The 13,936-nt window shown below is 38.6% G+C and overlaps 1 protein-coding gene across 2 annotated transcripts in view; it reads right to left on the bottom strand.

The window, feature by feature from the left end:
- ARHGAP5 (Rho GTPase activating protein 5) overlaps positions 1 to 13,936 on the bottom strand; it is a 67,252-nt gene that overhangs the window by 31,708 nt on the left and 21,608 nt on the right. For both annotated transcript variants that reach the window (XM_060262881.1, XM_060262880.1), the window contains one exon: positions 4,258 to 8,146. In XM_060262881.1, coding sequence (XP_060118864.1) covers positions 4,258 to 7,980 — 3,723 coding nt within the window. In that variant the 5' untranslated portion in view covers positions 7,981 to 8,146. The remainder of the gene's footprint in view (positions 1 to 4,257; positions 8,147 to 13,936) is intronic.

A 13,936-nucleotide genomic window follows, 5' to 3' on the forward strand; every position in this document is an offset into this window, starting at 1 on the left:
CTGTTGGAAATGACACATTTTTACTGGAGAAATATAAATGCCCAGTGCCAAACTGAGTGCAATCAATTTAGCTTGTATTTATTAGAACCAAGTTTTCAAAGTAGCCCATGTCAATTACTACATTCCAACAGCACCCTGAACTGAAACAGGTGCATTTAAGAAAATATAAATCATATGTGGTTTAAGTGTTACAGTCAAACAATTCAAAGCTTTATGTGCAACTTATTGTTATTGGACTAATACTTAAATTTAAAGCCCATGGGTTGGACCGTGTGTTAGTCCTTGCACAAGAGGAAGCACTAAAATTATTTCTCACTGCCAGCTTGCACAAAATGAAAGTGAATGTTCCCCATTTGTTTTCATGTGTGCAAAGTATAACATAAAGCAGTTTAAAAACAGTTTAAAAACAAATTAAATGAATCATCTGTTGTACTTTCCACTGATTCATATGCATTCTGTTAATTCAACATAAATCATATTAGAGTGCAGTGCTTACAGTCGTTGCAGTAGTATTTGTGTAAGCGGAACTGGGCTAAGTACATTTTCCTTTCCATTCACACCATGCTGAATCCAAACATGTACAGTCTGTGATTCCTTTACATGGTATAAATATAAGAAAATCAACAAAAGCTACTGGAAACATTTGACATAATAATTTTAGCCAAAGACTAAGGATAATATGATGTGGACATACTCATCAGTTTCATCATCATAAATTTGTGGGATTTAACAGGTCACAATGGCATCTCAGTTCCACTGTTATGCCATGGCATCTCTCAGTAACTTCATATCATACTGGTGATACAATACGTATTTAACAATATGAAAGAAAAAAATTGAGCTTTTAATATGATCTACACAGATGATTATTTTAAGTAGTTGCAGTTGCATCCCACACCCCACACCCCTAATACACATATTCTCTAACACAATTCCAAAAGATAATCTTAGGAAAAATGTTATGACTTTGGAACTACCAAGCTTGCTTAATATTGTACTAACAATGTCATCCATATATTGTTATTAATAGGAGTGTGTGGGGAGAAAATCAGCATTTTCCGGTTTGGGTATACCAACCCCCAAAATATCAGTATAAACGGATATTCCCAAATACCAATATTGGTATAATATTGGGATTCAGGAAATAATAGTTATTGCCAAGTTTATTCGGCAAAGCCTTCCCATCCCACTCGGAGTTGCACTGCAGAGGCCATACACCTCAGTGAATAAAGGGAATGCATTTAAAGCCTTCTCTTCACTCACTGAGGTATACCACCACCACAGCATGACTCAAGGAGTCCCTAAGTCGTGCTGCAGTAGCGACATGCCTCAGCAAGTGAAACGAAGGCATTTAAAGAGACCACAATTTCTTTAAATGCCTTCCCTTCACTTGCTGAGGTGTGGTGCTGCCATGGCCCAGCTCGGGGAAAGGAAGGTAATGCAGCAACAGCATGACTCTGAGAAGTTTCTCTTTAAATACCATTTCCAAAGCCAAGCCACGCATGAGGAACCTGGAAGCAGTGCAAGTTCACCCAGAACCCCTATCGACACTATCACCTGTGCTATAAAATGGATTATCATCTGTCATCTCTATGAGATATCATGATGTGAGATGGCCAGGCTGGGCAATATGTGATGATATGGTAAACTTCTCTGAGTGCTGCTGAGCTGCCTGTTTTTTAAATGTTTTAATTGTACTTTATTGTTTTATCATATGTTGTATTCTGCCCTGAGCCCTACAGGGAATGGGCGGAATAGAAATATACTAAAATAAATAAATAAATAACCAAGCCGCTTTGGCTAATGAGCCTGAATAAAAGCTGAATTATATTGGCTTTTATTCCATCTTAGCTTGATAGGTAGCCAAATCAGATTAGAAATTGTGATTCAGCTAAATACCAAAAAATCCAGACAAGGGGTTTTTTGGGGGGTGGGGGGATTTATTCAGCTCAGTATATACTGAGTGTTTACACCTACTTATTAATTTTATGAAAACAATTCCTTTAGAACAGGGGTGGGGAACCTTTTTTCTGCCAAGGGCCATATGGATATTTGTAACATCATTCACGGGCCATAAAAAATTATCAACTTAAAAAACAGTCCTCCACCAAGGGAGAATGATTCAGGCCAGCAAAATTAATGCAAATAATTGTTTTTCTAACTGAAGTCATGTGGGGAGAGCCTCATCTGGCACACACACACGGCCCGCCATCCTAGGCAAATGCATAGGTCCATGGCTTTTTTGTAGAAAAAGCCTAGCAGGAACTCAGTAGCATATTAGACCACATCCCCTAATATTAGCATATTAGGCCACACCATCTGGGATAATCAAGTGCAAACTTAACTGTGATGGTAACTTTTCCAGGCCCTGCAGCAATTCTGGCTGTCCAGCCAGGCCCCAGGGAGGCTGCAGCACAGTACATCTGGGCCCTGTGATCTCTGCCTAATCCTGGGGAGGCTGCTGCACAGTGCAGCCAGGCCCCAGGGGGCTGCCACATGGCTCGATTCAGCCCAGCAATCCCCACCCCTGCTTTAGAAAATTATTTCTGTGAAATAATGGAGATTGACAATTTTTTAAAGAGTAGCAGTAACCACAAGGGTTAGCCATACTACAGCCAAATACTGTAAAGTGTTTTACCAACTACTGTACAATCCCTCAGTGTACAGTTTTCTACACAGCTGAAATGGCTTGCTAAAGTAGTTAAGGTACCTTGGACAAGCAACCCAAAATCTTAGTGCTTTTTTCATCACTTCCACATATGAAGTTCAGATGAAGATAAAATACTGCATTGTAAGATACAAGATGTTGGGGTCATGTTATTTCTATCACCACATATTTAGTGGCATAGAAACAAATCCTATACTACAAGAAGGAAAATTCTAAAATGTATTAATGGCGGCAACAAATCAGAACTATATTTGTTGGACTTCCACTAATCAGCATTCTGGGGTTTCTTCCAGTGCTTGGCTGAAACAAGACTGCAAGCAGCATAATAGCTGAAAACTGCTTTTCAAAACTAATTTTACTGTTATGCAAATTACATTCTTGTATTTTCCATTTTGTATACGGTATTGAGAGGCATAGTGACTGTGAATCCTACAGACTGCAGCCAAGTTTTTAAAAATGGAGGATCCTGAACCTAAGCAATATTTAATGTTAAACATCTTCTACTTGTTTGGCACACCTCTAATAGCTTTTATTGGCCTGGCTCTGGTGCTTTGTATGTATATCTTATTTTATATATCATTTTAAATGATGTTCAACTGTCTGCTGTCCTACCAGGATAATGGAGAGCTAGTGCAATGATTAAGAAACTAATTATTGAGCAAGTCCCTGGATCAAATCTCACCTCTACCATCAATTCACAAGGCAAGCCTTGAGGCCTCCGAGTTTCAGCCCACAACTAAAATAACCAACCTGCCTTACACAGCAGAGTTTTGCAGTAATTACGCAGCAACCATTTTATTATCAACACAGCAGAGGTTAGATGACTTCCTATCTCACTCAGCATACCAGAGAGAGTATGTTACTGCAAATTAATTCATGCTTTAAGTTCTCAGACACTTCAAACAAAGGCTTGTATGCAGTGGTGCACAGACCTTTCCCCCCCCTCCCTTCCACTGCAGACAAACCTGAGCAAAACCTGAAATTTTGTTTGGAGGAGACTTGCACAAACAGTATGGGGGAGCAAACTATGAGGGTGAATCACTAAAAATTGCCCCATCACATCTGAAAAAAGTAGATGTGTCAGTAGAAAACCAGTCATTGGCTCCGAGCATATAAAAAAGAGCAAAAAAAGAGAAGGAATTCACATGTTAATTTCACATTATAAGTACTTGATTCAGAAAAAAAGTATTTTAAATATTAACATCATCACTTATGCTTGATGACTTATATAATACAAATTACTTATATAATACAAATAAAAACTTGCAGACCAAATCATGCATTAAATCATGTATCTCCCTAAGCATTATTTAAAACTGACCTCCATCAGCTGTGAATTCAACACCAAGAGAATCCAAATTAATTCTCACTTACTATAGTGATTCTACCTCAGCAATAAGATCAACAGTTTAAAGTGTTACCTTTGCCACTAGTTATCGTTCAAAATATTTGTAATACACATGCAGCATACCAGAACTACAGCTGATGTTCTTAATGTAAGTCGGTGATGTGAAAAAAGAAAATTTAAATACTGACATAATGGAGGAAGAGCCACTTAAAGACTGAACAAAATAACAGTAAACACTCACTTTCTTGTCTTCCTTCACTTTCTGAGTTTTCTTCTTCATCTTTTTATCATCCAACTCTTGATCTGATGTAATTGCTGGGTTATCAATGCCACCTTTCCATGTTTCTACAGGGGACAAAAGTGGATCTTCTTCACTGCCACGGTGTCTTCCTTTTCTTTTTGTTTTAGAGGTTGTAAAAGCTTCATCATCACTTGCATCAGAATGTGCTCTCCTATAATAAGACTTGGCTTTGCTAAAAAGTGTTTTAGATTTATATTTGTATTTTGAAGGTCTTCTTTCTCCATGGGTCCTTGAAATTCTGTCAGGAAATCCATTTTCTTCATCACCTTGGGCATTATTTATAGCAAATGAATTTTGAATTTTAATCATACGATTCTGACTATCATCAGGAACTGCGTAGATATCATCAGTAACACCTCTGAGCTTAAAAATAGTGTCTATAGGTTCTGCATAATTATCAGACTGATCTAGATCATCAGCTGATGCCAGAGGCATTTTAGCTTTTCTTGGATTTTTACCGATGCCTGCCTCAATTGTTTTTAACAGGTTTGGATCCAGTTTTTTCACATTTGTCTTGGGTACAATTGGCTTCGGCTTTATGGGAGGAGGCACTTTATGATTGCGTTCATGATCATGACAATTAAGTGGTGTACTATGAATGGGATATTCATTACCTTCCAAATCTAAACGATATTTTGAGCGATCACTGGGTGTTGGTAGTAGCTGTACATCATCTCCAATTGGGCTGTAAGGAGGTGGGGCTTCAGTATCATCTTCTGAATCTGGATAGCCACTGTAGGCAATAGAGCTCCTTTGGGGAGAATGAAGGAAAACATCCTCACTAGTATGTGTTGACTCTCTTGTACTATCAGATACATAGGAATTTTCAATCATGTTTTTCTTTTCCAACACATCACTGAAGAACAGTGTAAAAACCTCAGTCTGACGGTGATACTGAGATAAAGAATACAAAGCTGTAAATTTAGCAGTAATCTCAGTAGCTATGTGTTCCCCCTCTGTCATTAATTCTTTGATCGCTTCATTCTCAAAGAAATCTGCCTGACTGTCAGTAACAGCCACCAACTGGACAGGAATAGTATCTTGTACTTCTGAAAGAAATGCTCGAAGCATTCCCATAGATGCTTTCCGCTTAGCAGAGTAAACCAATATATACCCATGAACAAGTTCATCTTTTCTGACACCAATTGAAGAATGGTATGATAATATTGTAATCTGTATTCGTCTCCTTTTTTCACCAATAATTTTATCAAGCATTAGGGAGTTATTCTGACCAGCCTGAGCAGCACTACATGAATGAGAATCAAGGAAAGGTGAAAGAATAAGATCTATACTGAATGGATCTCCACACATGGCACACATTACAATTCTCAAATCAGCTTCTGAAAGGTCTTTAATTACAGGAACAGGGCTTACAACATCAAAATGGTGTTTTACCGCTTCCAGAACTCCCCTCAAAGCTTGTTTTATTTGAGCTTCATTAAATTTACGTGGGTAGGTACCAGCAGGTACATCTATAAAAGGACACTGCAACTTGTTTGCTAGTTGCTGTCCTTGGTGTCTTAGAATGGGCAAATTCTTGCTGACGTTCTCTCTCTGATTAGCTAATATTAACGTAAATGGAAGATTGGCCATATACTTGTCTCTTCTTATTTGAGATGCCTCCGTCCTTATTTTCCCAATGCATTCACCAATAAAATTGAGTGATTCAATAGAATTAAACACACAGAAACATCCATGTGGTTTGAAGGCAGAAGTCCATAACTGACTCAAAAGATAAGGTGACTTTGCATCAACTGGTCTAAGATCAAGTTCATATATTTTTCCATCTAAGGCATACTCATCATCTGTGGATTGTGTCCGAATTTCATTTGCCAGCTCTTGTGCAAGACCATCTTTACCCAAAATGAAAAGATTAACTTTATCAATATTGGCACTATCATGATACAAATTTAAGCGTCCATGGTCCAGTTGTAAGAGACTGTTGGCTAGAAGCTGTTCCACTTTAATGTCCATGCAGTTTTGGCCACTGAGACATGTTTCTTTAGTGGGATGATACACAAATCCTATATGTTTAAGGAGGAGAGACTCTCGATCAGGTGCAAGTTTCTGTAAAGCTTTATACCGAGGCTCTTCACTCAGAACTGCGTGGATTTCACTCATTTTATCAGAACTAGGTGTTGCATTCAAATCCAAGTCATAAAACAGTTCTGAATGTTCAAAAAGCATTTCCTGAAATTCCTCTTTGGCTTTTTCAACTATTTCCCGTTGATGCCTGCTATATACTTCCCTGCTATCTGACTCAGTAATGTATTTAAATGCTTCATCCTCCATTACAAAACACATAACTTCTTCCCAGGGCTGCCCTGGAGAAATGAACTGTATTCTTTCAAGTGTTTTTTTGAACTTCTCCTTCATTTCAACTCTTCTCTTTTCTGATATTAGATGCTGTACATGATTTTGATAGACTTTTTCAGCTTCTAGAGTGCTCAAAAGGTCAAATGGAATCCTCCTATCATTCACTTTATCTATATGGTCAGTTTCATCCCAAGGTGTTTTTTCCAGCACCACAAAACATCGTTGGAAATCTGGTCTTTTTTCCATTAATTTCAAAGCTTCAGGCCAGTTCAAATGTTCAATTTCTTCAAGGTTTGACAAAAGGGTGTTAAACGCCCTTGGTAATGTATTAATATATTCATCTCTTCGTTTTCTTATATGTTCTTGTTTCAGCTGTTCTATGTGTTTTGAGAAAGTATTTTTGGCCTTTTTGGTTCCCTCTAAATTAATGTATTCTTCATAATCTGGATGATTTTTCAGTTTATTACTAACAGTTTTCCAAGTTGCATGGTAGTCTCTAACAGTCTGCACAAGTTTCTCAAATTTATCTGTTGCAGTAACAACAAGTTGTCTCTGTGTTTTATAGGCATCCAGATAGGGAATTATTTTAGGTTTACCACGGGTTTTATCCATCATTTGTACTAATGCAGTAAAACATGTCTCTACATTGACATTGAACCTAGCTGATGTTTCAACTACCTGTAAGTTCTTCTTATTTGAAGCAAATGCCTGAACTTCTCGTAAATAATGTTCCACACATTCATCACATTTAGTTGCTGCTATTATTATAGGCTTTTTAGATTTTGATAGCTGAATGTAGAGGTTATTCACAAACTTAAGTTGATCATCAAACTTCCTATTGCATCCTTGACTTACATCAATGCACAACACAAATCCATCAATGTTTAGCTTCCCTTCAGGCATTTGTTTTTGCTCAAAGTCTTGCTCCAATCCAAGCTGATCTGTGCAAATATACATAAGTTTTTCTGCTGACTGCAATTTGGTTGCAGCTGCACGTTTTATATAGAGTTGTAAATTCGTACTTCGATGAGGCAAAAAAGTCTGATCATCAATGAACTCAGTCTGTTCAATAACATGAATTTTGCAATCTATTCCATCCTCTCCACATTGCGTTACGTCACCCCAGTATAAGAAGTGATCATTATTAACAACTCGTCCACCAAAGTCAATTGTGCTAAGCACAGAGGTATGTTCTGGGTAATATTCATCTGCTTTTGAGCGTACAAATCTATTGCACAAACACGACTTCCCAACTCCACAGTTCCCCTTGTCTTTTTCAGTTCCAGAAAGTCCAACCACACTAATAGCATAGGATGGAGGGCGAGGCTCTTTGTTCTTTGCCATCATAGTGTTCTTCTCATTATTCTATATTCACTAACGCAACTAGATGTAGTTTTCATTCTTAAAAGTGCCTCTACACACTGAAAATTTATCTTCAAATTCACAGAATAAGTTTTCAGTTTTTCTCAAATGTTCAAGCTTGCAATTAACTTAAGTGTTCAGGTGTAGGTGTCTGAAAAAAATGGAAAAGACAATTTTTGTTAATTAACAATTCTTTCCATTAACACACGCACAATATCAGATGCCTTTAAGCAAGGCAAAACTATACAAAACTGGACTTCATATTATCTGTTTTTATTACCATTTTCTATCTTTTGTTATCCACTTTGAATCTCAGTAAGAAAGGCGAGCTATAAATTGATGAATAAATTACTATGTAAATTTAACCATAATAACTATTTGTATAGTACTTTGGGTAATTTTTTAAAAAATTAAACTCTTATACACCTGACTATTACTGTTTCTTTTTGATAATAAAGGAAAGGATTGGAAGTATTTCACCTGTAAGTAAAAGTTTTTTTGATTGAGAGGACTCTTGATAAAAAATGTTACATGAACTTAATATTCTAACATTAAAAACGTTTCGGTTAAAGCATGATCCACTGAAATAAATGTGACTTGCTTCCAATCAAATACACTGATTTAGAAAGGGTAGTCTTTATCATGAGACAGACAACCATGTATGAAGCATTCTTCTGAACATGATCTGACGCAATAAGAGAGAGCTACTCAATAAGAAAACCTTTCAGTAGTACTAATAAGAGTATATATGATCTTCACGGACTGATTTGCAGGCACCCTATCTCTCAACAAGTGAACAAGTGTCAAAGCTGATCACACCCATCATCTAAGCAGCATGGTATGTTCCCATGCACAGCTATAAATATACGTAACACAAATCTCTCTGGATTGGGCAATCATTTGCACAGACTTGACTTCAACAGAACAGTGTTTCTCTCCAAAAATATGCCTCAAATAATTCAGCAGTAGTGATCCTCTCATGTTATTTAGAACGATGTGATTTCTAAGGCAACAACAATAACTTCCATAGAAGCAGCAAAAACAAAGTAAATATTGAAGTGGAAACAAATTTTTAAGTTTAAAAAACTACCTAAGCATAAATAGTTACAAGCTTCTTTTAATTCTTGCTTCCAAGTTTATCTAATTAAACATTAGAGAAATTGATATCCTCTGTTTAAAGCATACAACCCAAGCATGGCCACCTTCAAGAGGGGGTTAGATAAAAATATGGAGCAGAGGTCCATCAGTGGCTATTAGCCACAGTGTGTATGTGTGTGTGTGTGTGTGTGTGTGTATATATATATATATATATATATATATATATATAGCCGCTGTGTGACACAGAATGTTGGACTGGATGGGCCATTGGCCTGATCTAACATGGCTTCTCTTATGTTCTTATGTTCTTAATATTACCAAATTTAAAACTCTTGTTAGACATTTATTATTACTTATTTAACTCGACTTATACACTTATACACAGACTAGTAATAAGGCCCGTCATGGGGAGAAATACAACAGACGCTATAAATTTTCTAGGGGTGAGTTTCATGGCCTTGGCGGGGGGCTGGGGAGAGGAAAAGATAGAGGGAGGCAAGATACGTCAAGAAGGCAGCAGTTGGGAAGGGAAATGGAGAAAGTGGGGAGATGTGGGGTAGGTTATCAGAGAAGGGGGTATCTTCAGAAAGAAGAGATGGGGGGCAAAAGAGACGGGGTAGATTGCTTCCTATCTCCTCCCCGCTCCCTGCAGCCTCTATTTAGGAAAAGTGCAGTTTTTCTTCACAGTGGGGATCAAAGCAACTTACATTATTCTCCTCTTCCCCCTTTTGATCTGCACAACAACCCTGTGAGGCAGGTTAGGCTGAAAGTCTGTGACTGGTCCGAAATCACTCAGTCAGCTTTCACAGCAAGAAGCTGAATCTGACAGATCCAGCTCTGAAGTGCCAGCTACCATGTCACACTGGCTGTCCGGGGGCGGGGGGGTGACCTCAGCAGGGTATAATGATTCAGGGTGTACCATTTTCTCCCGGAGAACTGATATCTGCACATCTAGAGAGCAGCTGTAGTTCTGAGTGATATCCAGGCCTTGCCTGGAGATTAGAAACAGTGGAAGGAAATGGCTGGCTTGTGGGTGGAGTCAAAGGCATTGTACCTTTCCCATTCTTCCTCAAACCCAGGCTCCACTCTCCAATCTCCAAGAATTTCCCAACCTGGAATTGGCAACCCTCTCTCCTTCCCAGCCAACCATTAACTTACCTTGATTTTACCTGACTTCATCTTTCCATCTCCTCCCCCCCACCCCGATCTTCCGCCAGAGAGTAGACCAAAGCAGCTTACATAATTTTCCTCTCCCCTTCTGATCCACACAACTCTGTGAGGTAAGTTAGGCTGAAATCCCCCAGTCACCTTCCACAGTAGGAACCTGGATCAGGAAGACCCTGCCATGAAGCACTGTCACATCACAATGGCTGTCAAAGTGATTGTGGGCTGAAACCATATGTCATACTTCCACTTAAATGTACTTTAAATATGATAATATTGAGATATGAATTGGGCTTTATTTCTGAGATTTACTAAAGAACTGCAGCACCATCCCCTTCAATGATACATCAATTAAATATTTAAACCATTTTAAAATCATACCAGAAACTTACTATTTCCCTGAGGATCTTACAGAACACTATTTATGAATCTTTACTGTATCGCTAAATCTTCACTATATATCTGTGTCATACCTTTAAGAAAGATACCCAAGACACAGCTGCATGGAGTTACCTAGATGAGTTTTTAAGTACAGTAAGTTTTCAAGCTTTTTGGAGAGAGCATGTTGCTAGTAAAATTCAGAAGGCTTTTGCATCTAGTTAGAGAAGAGGTTGAGGACTGACTTGCTTCTAAATTAAACACTTAAGTGGTATTGAGAGCATTTGGCCAGCCAAATCCAGAAGGATTTTGCATCTGGTTAAGGAAGAGGCTGAGGACTGGCTTGCCCCTAGTATAAATAGAAACACTTAAGTGAGATTGAGAGGTAAATTCTTGATAAGAATCAAGAATATATATTTTTTTAATTAGTTAACAATTTTAAGCGATCCACTTCCATCCAGCTTTGTGTTGTAGCCTGCTATAATCACCATGGTTTATTCCAGTATGAGAAATTCTGAAAAAAATAAAGAGAGCATTTTGCCAACCAAATTCAGAAGGCCTTTGCATCTGTTTAGAGAAGATGTTAAGACCTGGCTGGCTCCCAATATTAAAACTGAATTGTAATAAGAAGCTGATAACTTTGAAGAAAATAGAAATACCCTGAGGAAGACTTCTGATGAAATGACTCTACATCTAGATGCTTGTTGAATGGACTTTTCTTCGCAATCTTCTAAGGTTGAACTTCTTTGTAATGTATTTAAAAGGAATTATATGACTTCTTTAAAATGTTTTACTAAATATGCTGTTAGCCAGTATATCACAGTGTGTGTATGTGTGTGTTTTGTATTTTCTGAACTGGAAGAAGCAGCCAGGCCTAGTTAAGTCATACCAGTCAGGTGGCATCAAAACAGACCAGGAAAGGGCCTCCTTCCCCTGCCTTTCACTGACAGAACCAATTTTGGCTGTAGGGTTGCCCAGGTCCAACTCAGAAAATACCTGGGGACTCTGGGGGTGGATCCAGGAGACTTTCCCATTCCCTGCTGTACAAAAATAAAAATACAACATTGCCGTCCCCCTGAATACAGTATTCATTTCTTTGTCCTGCAGCAGTTGACTGCACTTCCACTAAATTAAAGTGAACACACACACGCTCTCTCACACAAAGCAGCCAAATAAGCACAGTTTGAAAGCATACACTTTTGTGATCTCAGTGGGGCAATTACTTACTGGAGCAATTCATTCACCAGAGCCATCTACTGTATTTCAACCAATTTCTTAAGACTTAACAGGAAAATGAAAGCAGGGCAGCTCCAAACACACACACATTCTCTCTCTCTCTCTCTCACACACACACACACACACACAGCAACCAAATAAACACAATTTGCAAGCACACACTTTTTTGCTCTCACTGGGGCAATTACTCACTGGAGCAATTTACTCACCAGAACCATCTACTGTATTTCAACCAACTTCTTAAGACTAACAGGAAAATGAAAGCACAGCAGCTCCAAACAAACAGAGGGGCTCTGCTCACTTCCTTTCCTTTTATACACTCACCAGGAAGATTCAGGAGCCCTCAGCCAATTGAAGGAAAGCTTTCTGTAGCAATTTCCCTCTTACTCCCTCCATCAGCCAAATGAGAGAAGGCTTTATCTCCGCTGCAAAGCAGTGCCTCAATCCTCAGCCAATCGTACACAACAGACCTTGAGTGGCAGTTGATGGACCAATGTTTTATGGAGTGCACCGCTAAGCCTCACCACAGGGCTTTTATTATATAAATGATAATTAAGTGGCACAAAATAGTGACAATCCACAACAGTGTGTATGTAAGTCTCTCACTGGCAGTGATGAAAAAACAGGCTTTCTGCCTTGGGGTTATATGCAAACTGGAGGTAATATACTATGTTCCCTCTTTGAATCTCATGCATTTGTTTTTAAGTAAAAAGTTTCTACTCTTTTCCTTACAGAGACATAGGGTTGAACACTGTGGTAGTTTCTCATAATAGAAGAGCTTTCCCACAATGGAACAGGATTTTCTTTTCTCCCTCTCTTCACTAAGGCCCAAAATGCTCCCTGAAATGTTATTGCTGGGGTACAGCAGATCCTAAAGAACAGGTGCGCACCAGCACCAACACACCATCTAGTTTCAGAAATTTACAATATGATCCAACAAGTAAGGTAGCCTTGTAAATGATAAGAGAAAGGAAACTACACAAAAAGCTTCTGGAGCCAACTTTTGTTGTGAGTTATTTTAAACCCTTTAAAAATTGCAGTAACCTTTGGATACTCTGTTCCAGCAATCTTCACTGCTTTCCTTATTTGCTCCCCCACCCCCAGGCAGCTAAAATTGAAAGCATTCAATAGAAAATCCGATTGAGATATATACTTTGGATTGTTTCCTCTGTCTGCAATTATGAAAATTGACTCCAGGATATAAGCTGGGATGGGGTAGGGATGGGAGAGAACAGAACATAAAAAAGTGCCTAGTCTCAGTCTGATATCACTTTAAATCATTAACTGCAAGCTTCTTTTGAAATGCAATTTGGTTGTGTTAAATAACACAAGCATCTGAGCATGTTCAGAAAGCAGAACACTGTCCCAGCCCTCATCACTTCCCCAATTCTTGGAATATAGCTAAAAGACTGAACAGACATGATGCTGAGGCAGGCTTTAAGTTCCAAACCTCTTTCTATTAAAAAAAAGAAGTAATTCTACAGAAAAGATATACTTCACTACTGAAAGACAAAAGCCTAGAGGGACATAGTAACTAGGCAGTTTTAAGCCATGCCACTGTTCACTATAAAACATATGAACAACATATGAACATATGAAGCTGCCTTATACTGAATCAGACCTTTGGTCCATCAAAGTCAGTATTGTCTTCTCAGACTGGCAGCGGCTCTCCAGGGTCTCAAGCTGAAGTTTTTCACACCTACTTGCCTGGACCCTTTTTTGGAGATGCCAGGGATTGAACCTGGGACCTTGTGCTTCCCAAGCAGATGCTCTACCACTGAGCCACCGTCCCTCCCCTTAGAAAAGAGCTCTGGGAGGGTATATAAAAATTTGTGGCAAATTTAAGGCAAAAATGGCTGTAAATGCCAAGACAGCAAACAAGTGAAAAAGTACCGTATTTGCCGGCGTATAAGACGACTTTTTTGCCCAGAAAAACATGCCTCCAAGTGGGGGGGTCGTCTTGTACGCCGGGTGCACTTCAGTTGGGATACCGTATTTCCCCGAAAATAAGACCTACTCAAAAAATAAGCCCTAGCAGGATTTCTATGCATTTGTGATGGGCTTA

Source organism: Heteronotia binoei, chromosome 21 (assembly GCF_032191835.1).
Source record: "Heteronotia binoei isolate CCM8104 ecotype False Entrance Well chromosome 21, APGP_CSIRO_Hbin_v1, whole genome shotgun sequence".
NCBI classification, from domain to species: Eukaryota; Metazoa; Chordata; class Lepidosauria; order Squamata; family Gekkonidae; genus Heteronotia; species Heteronotia binoei.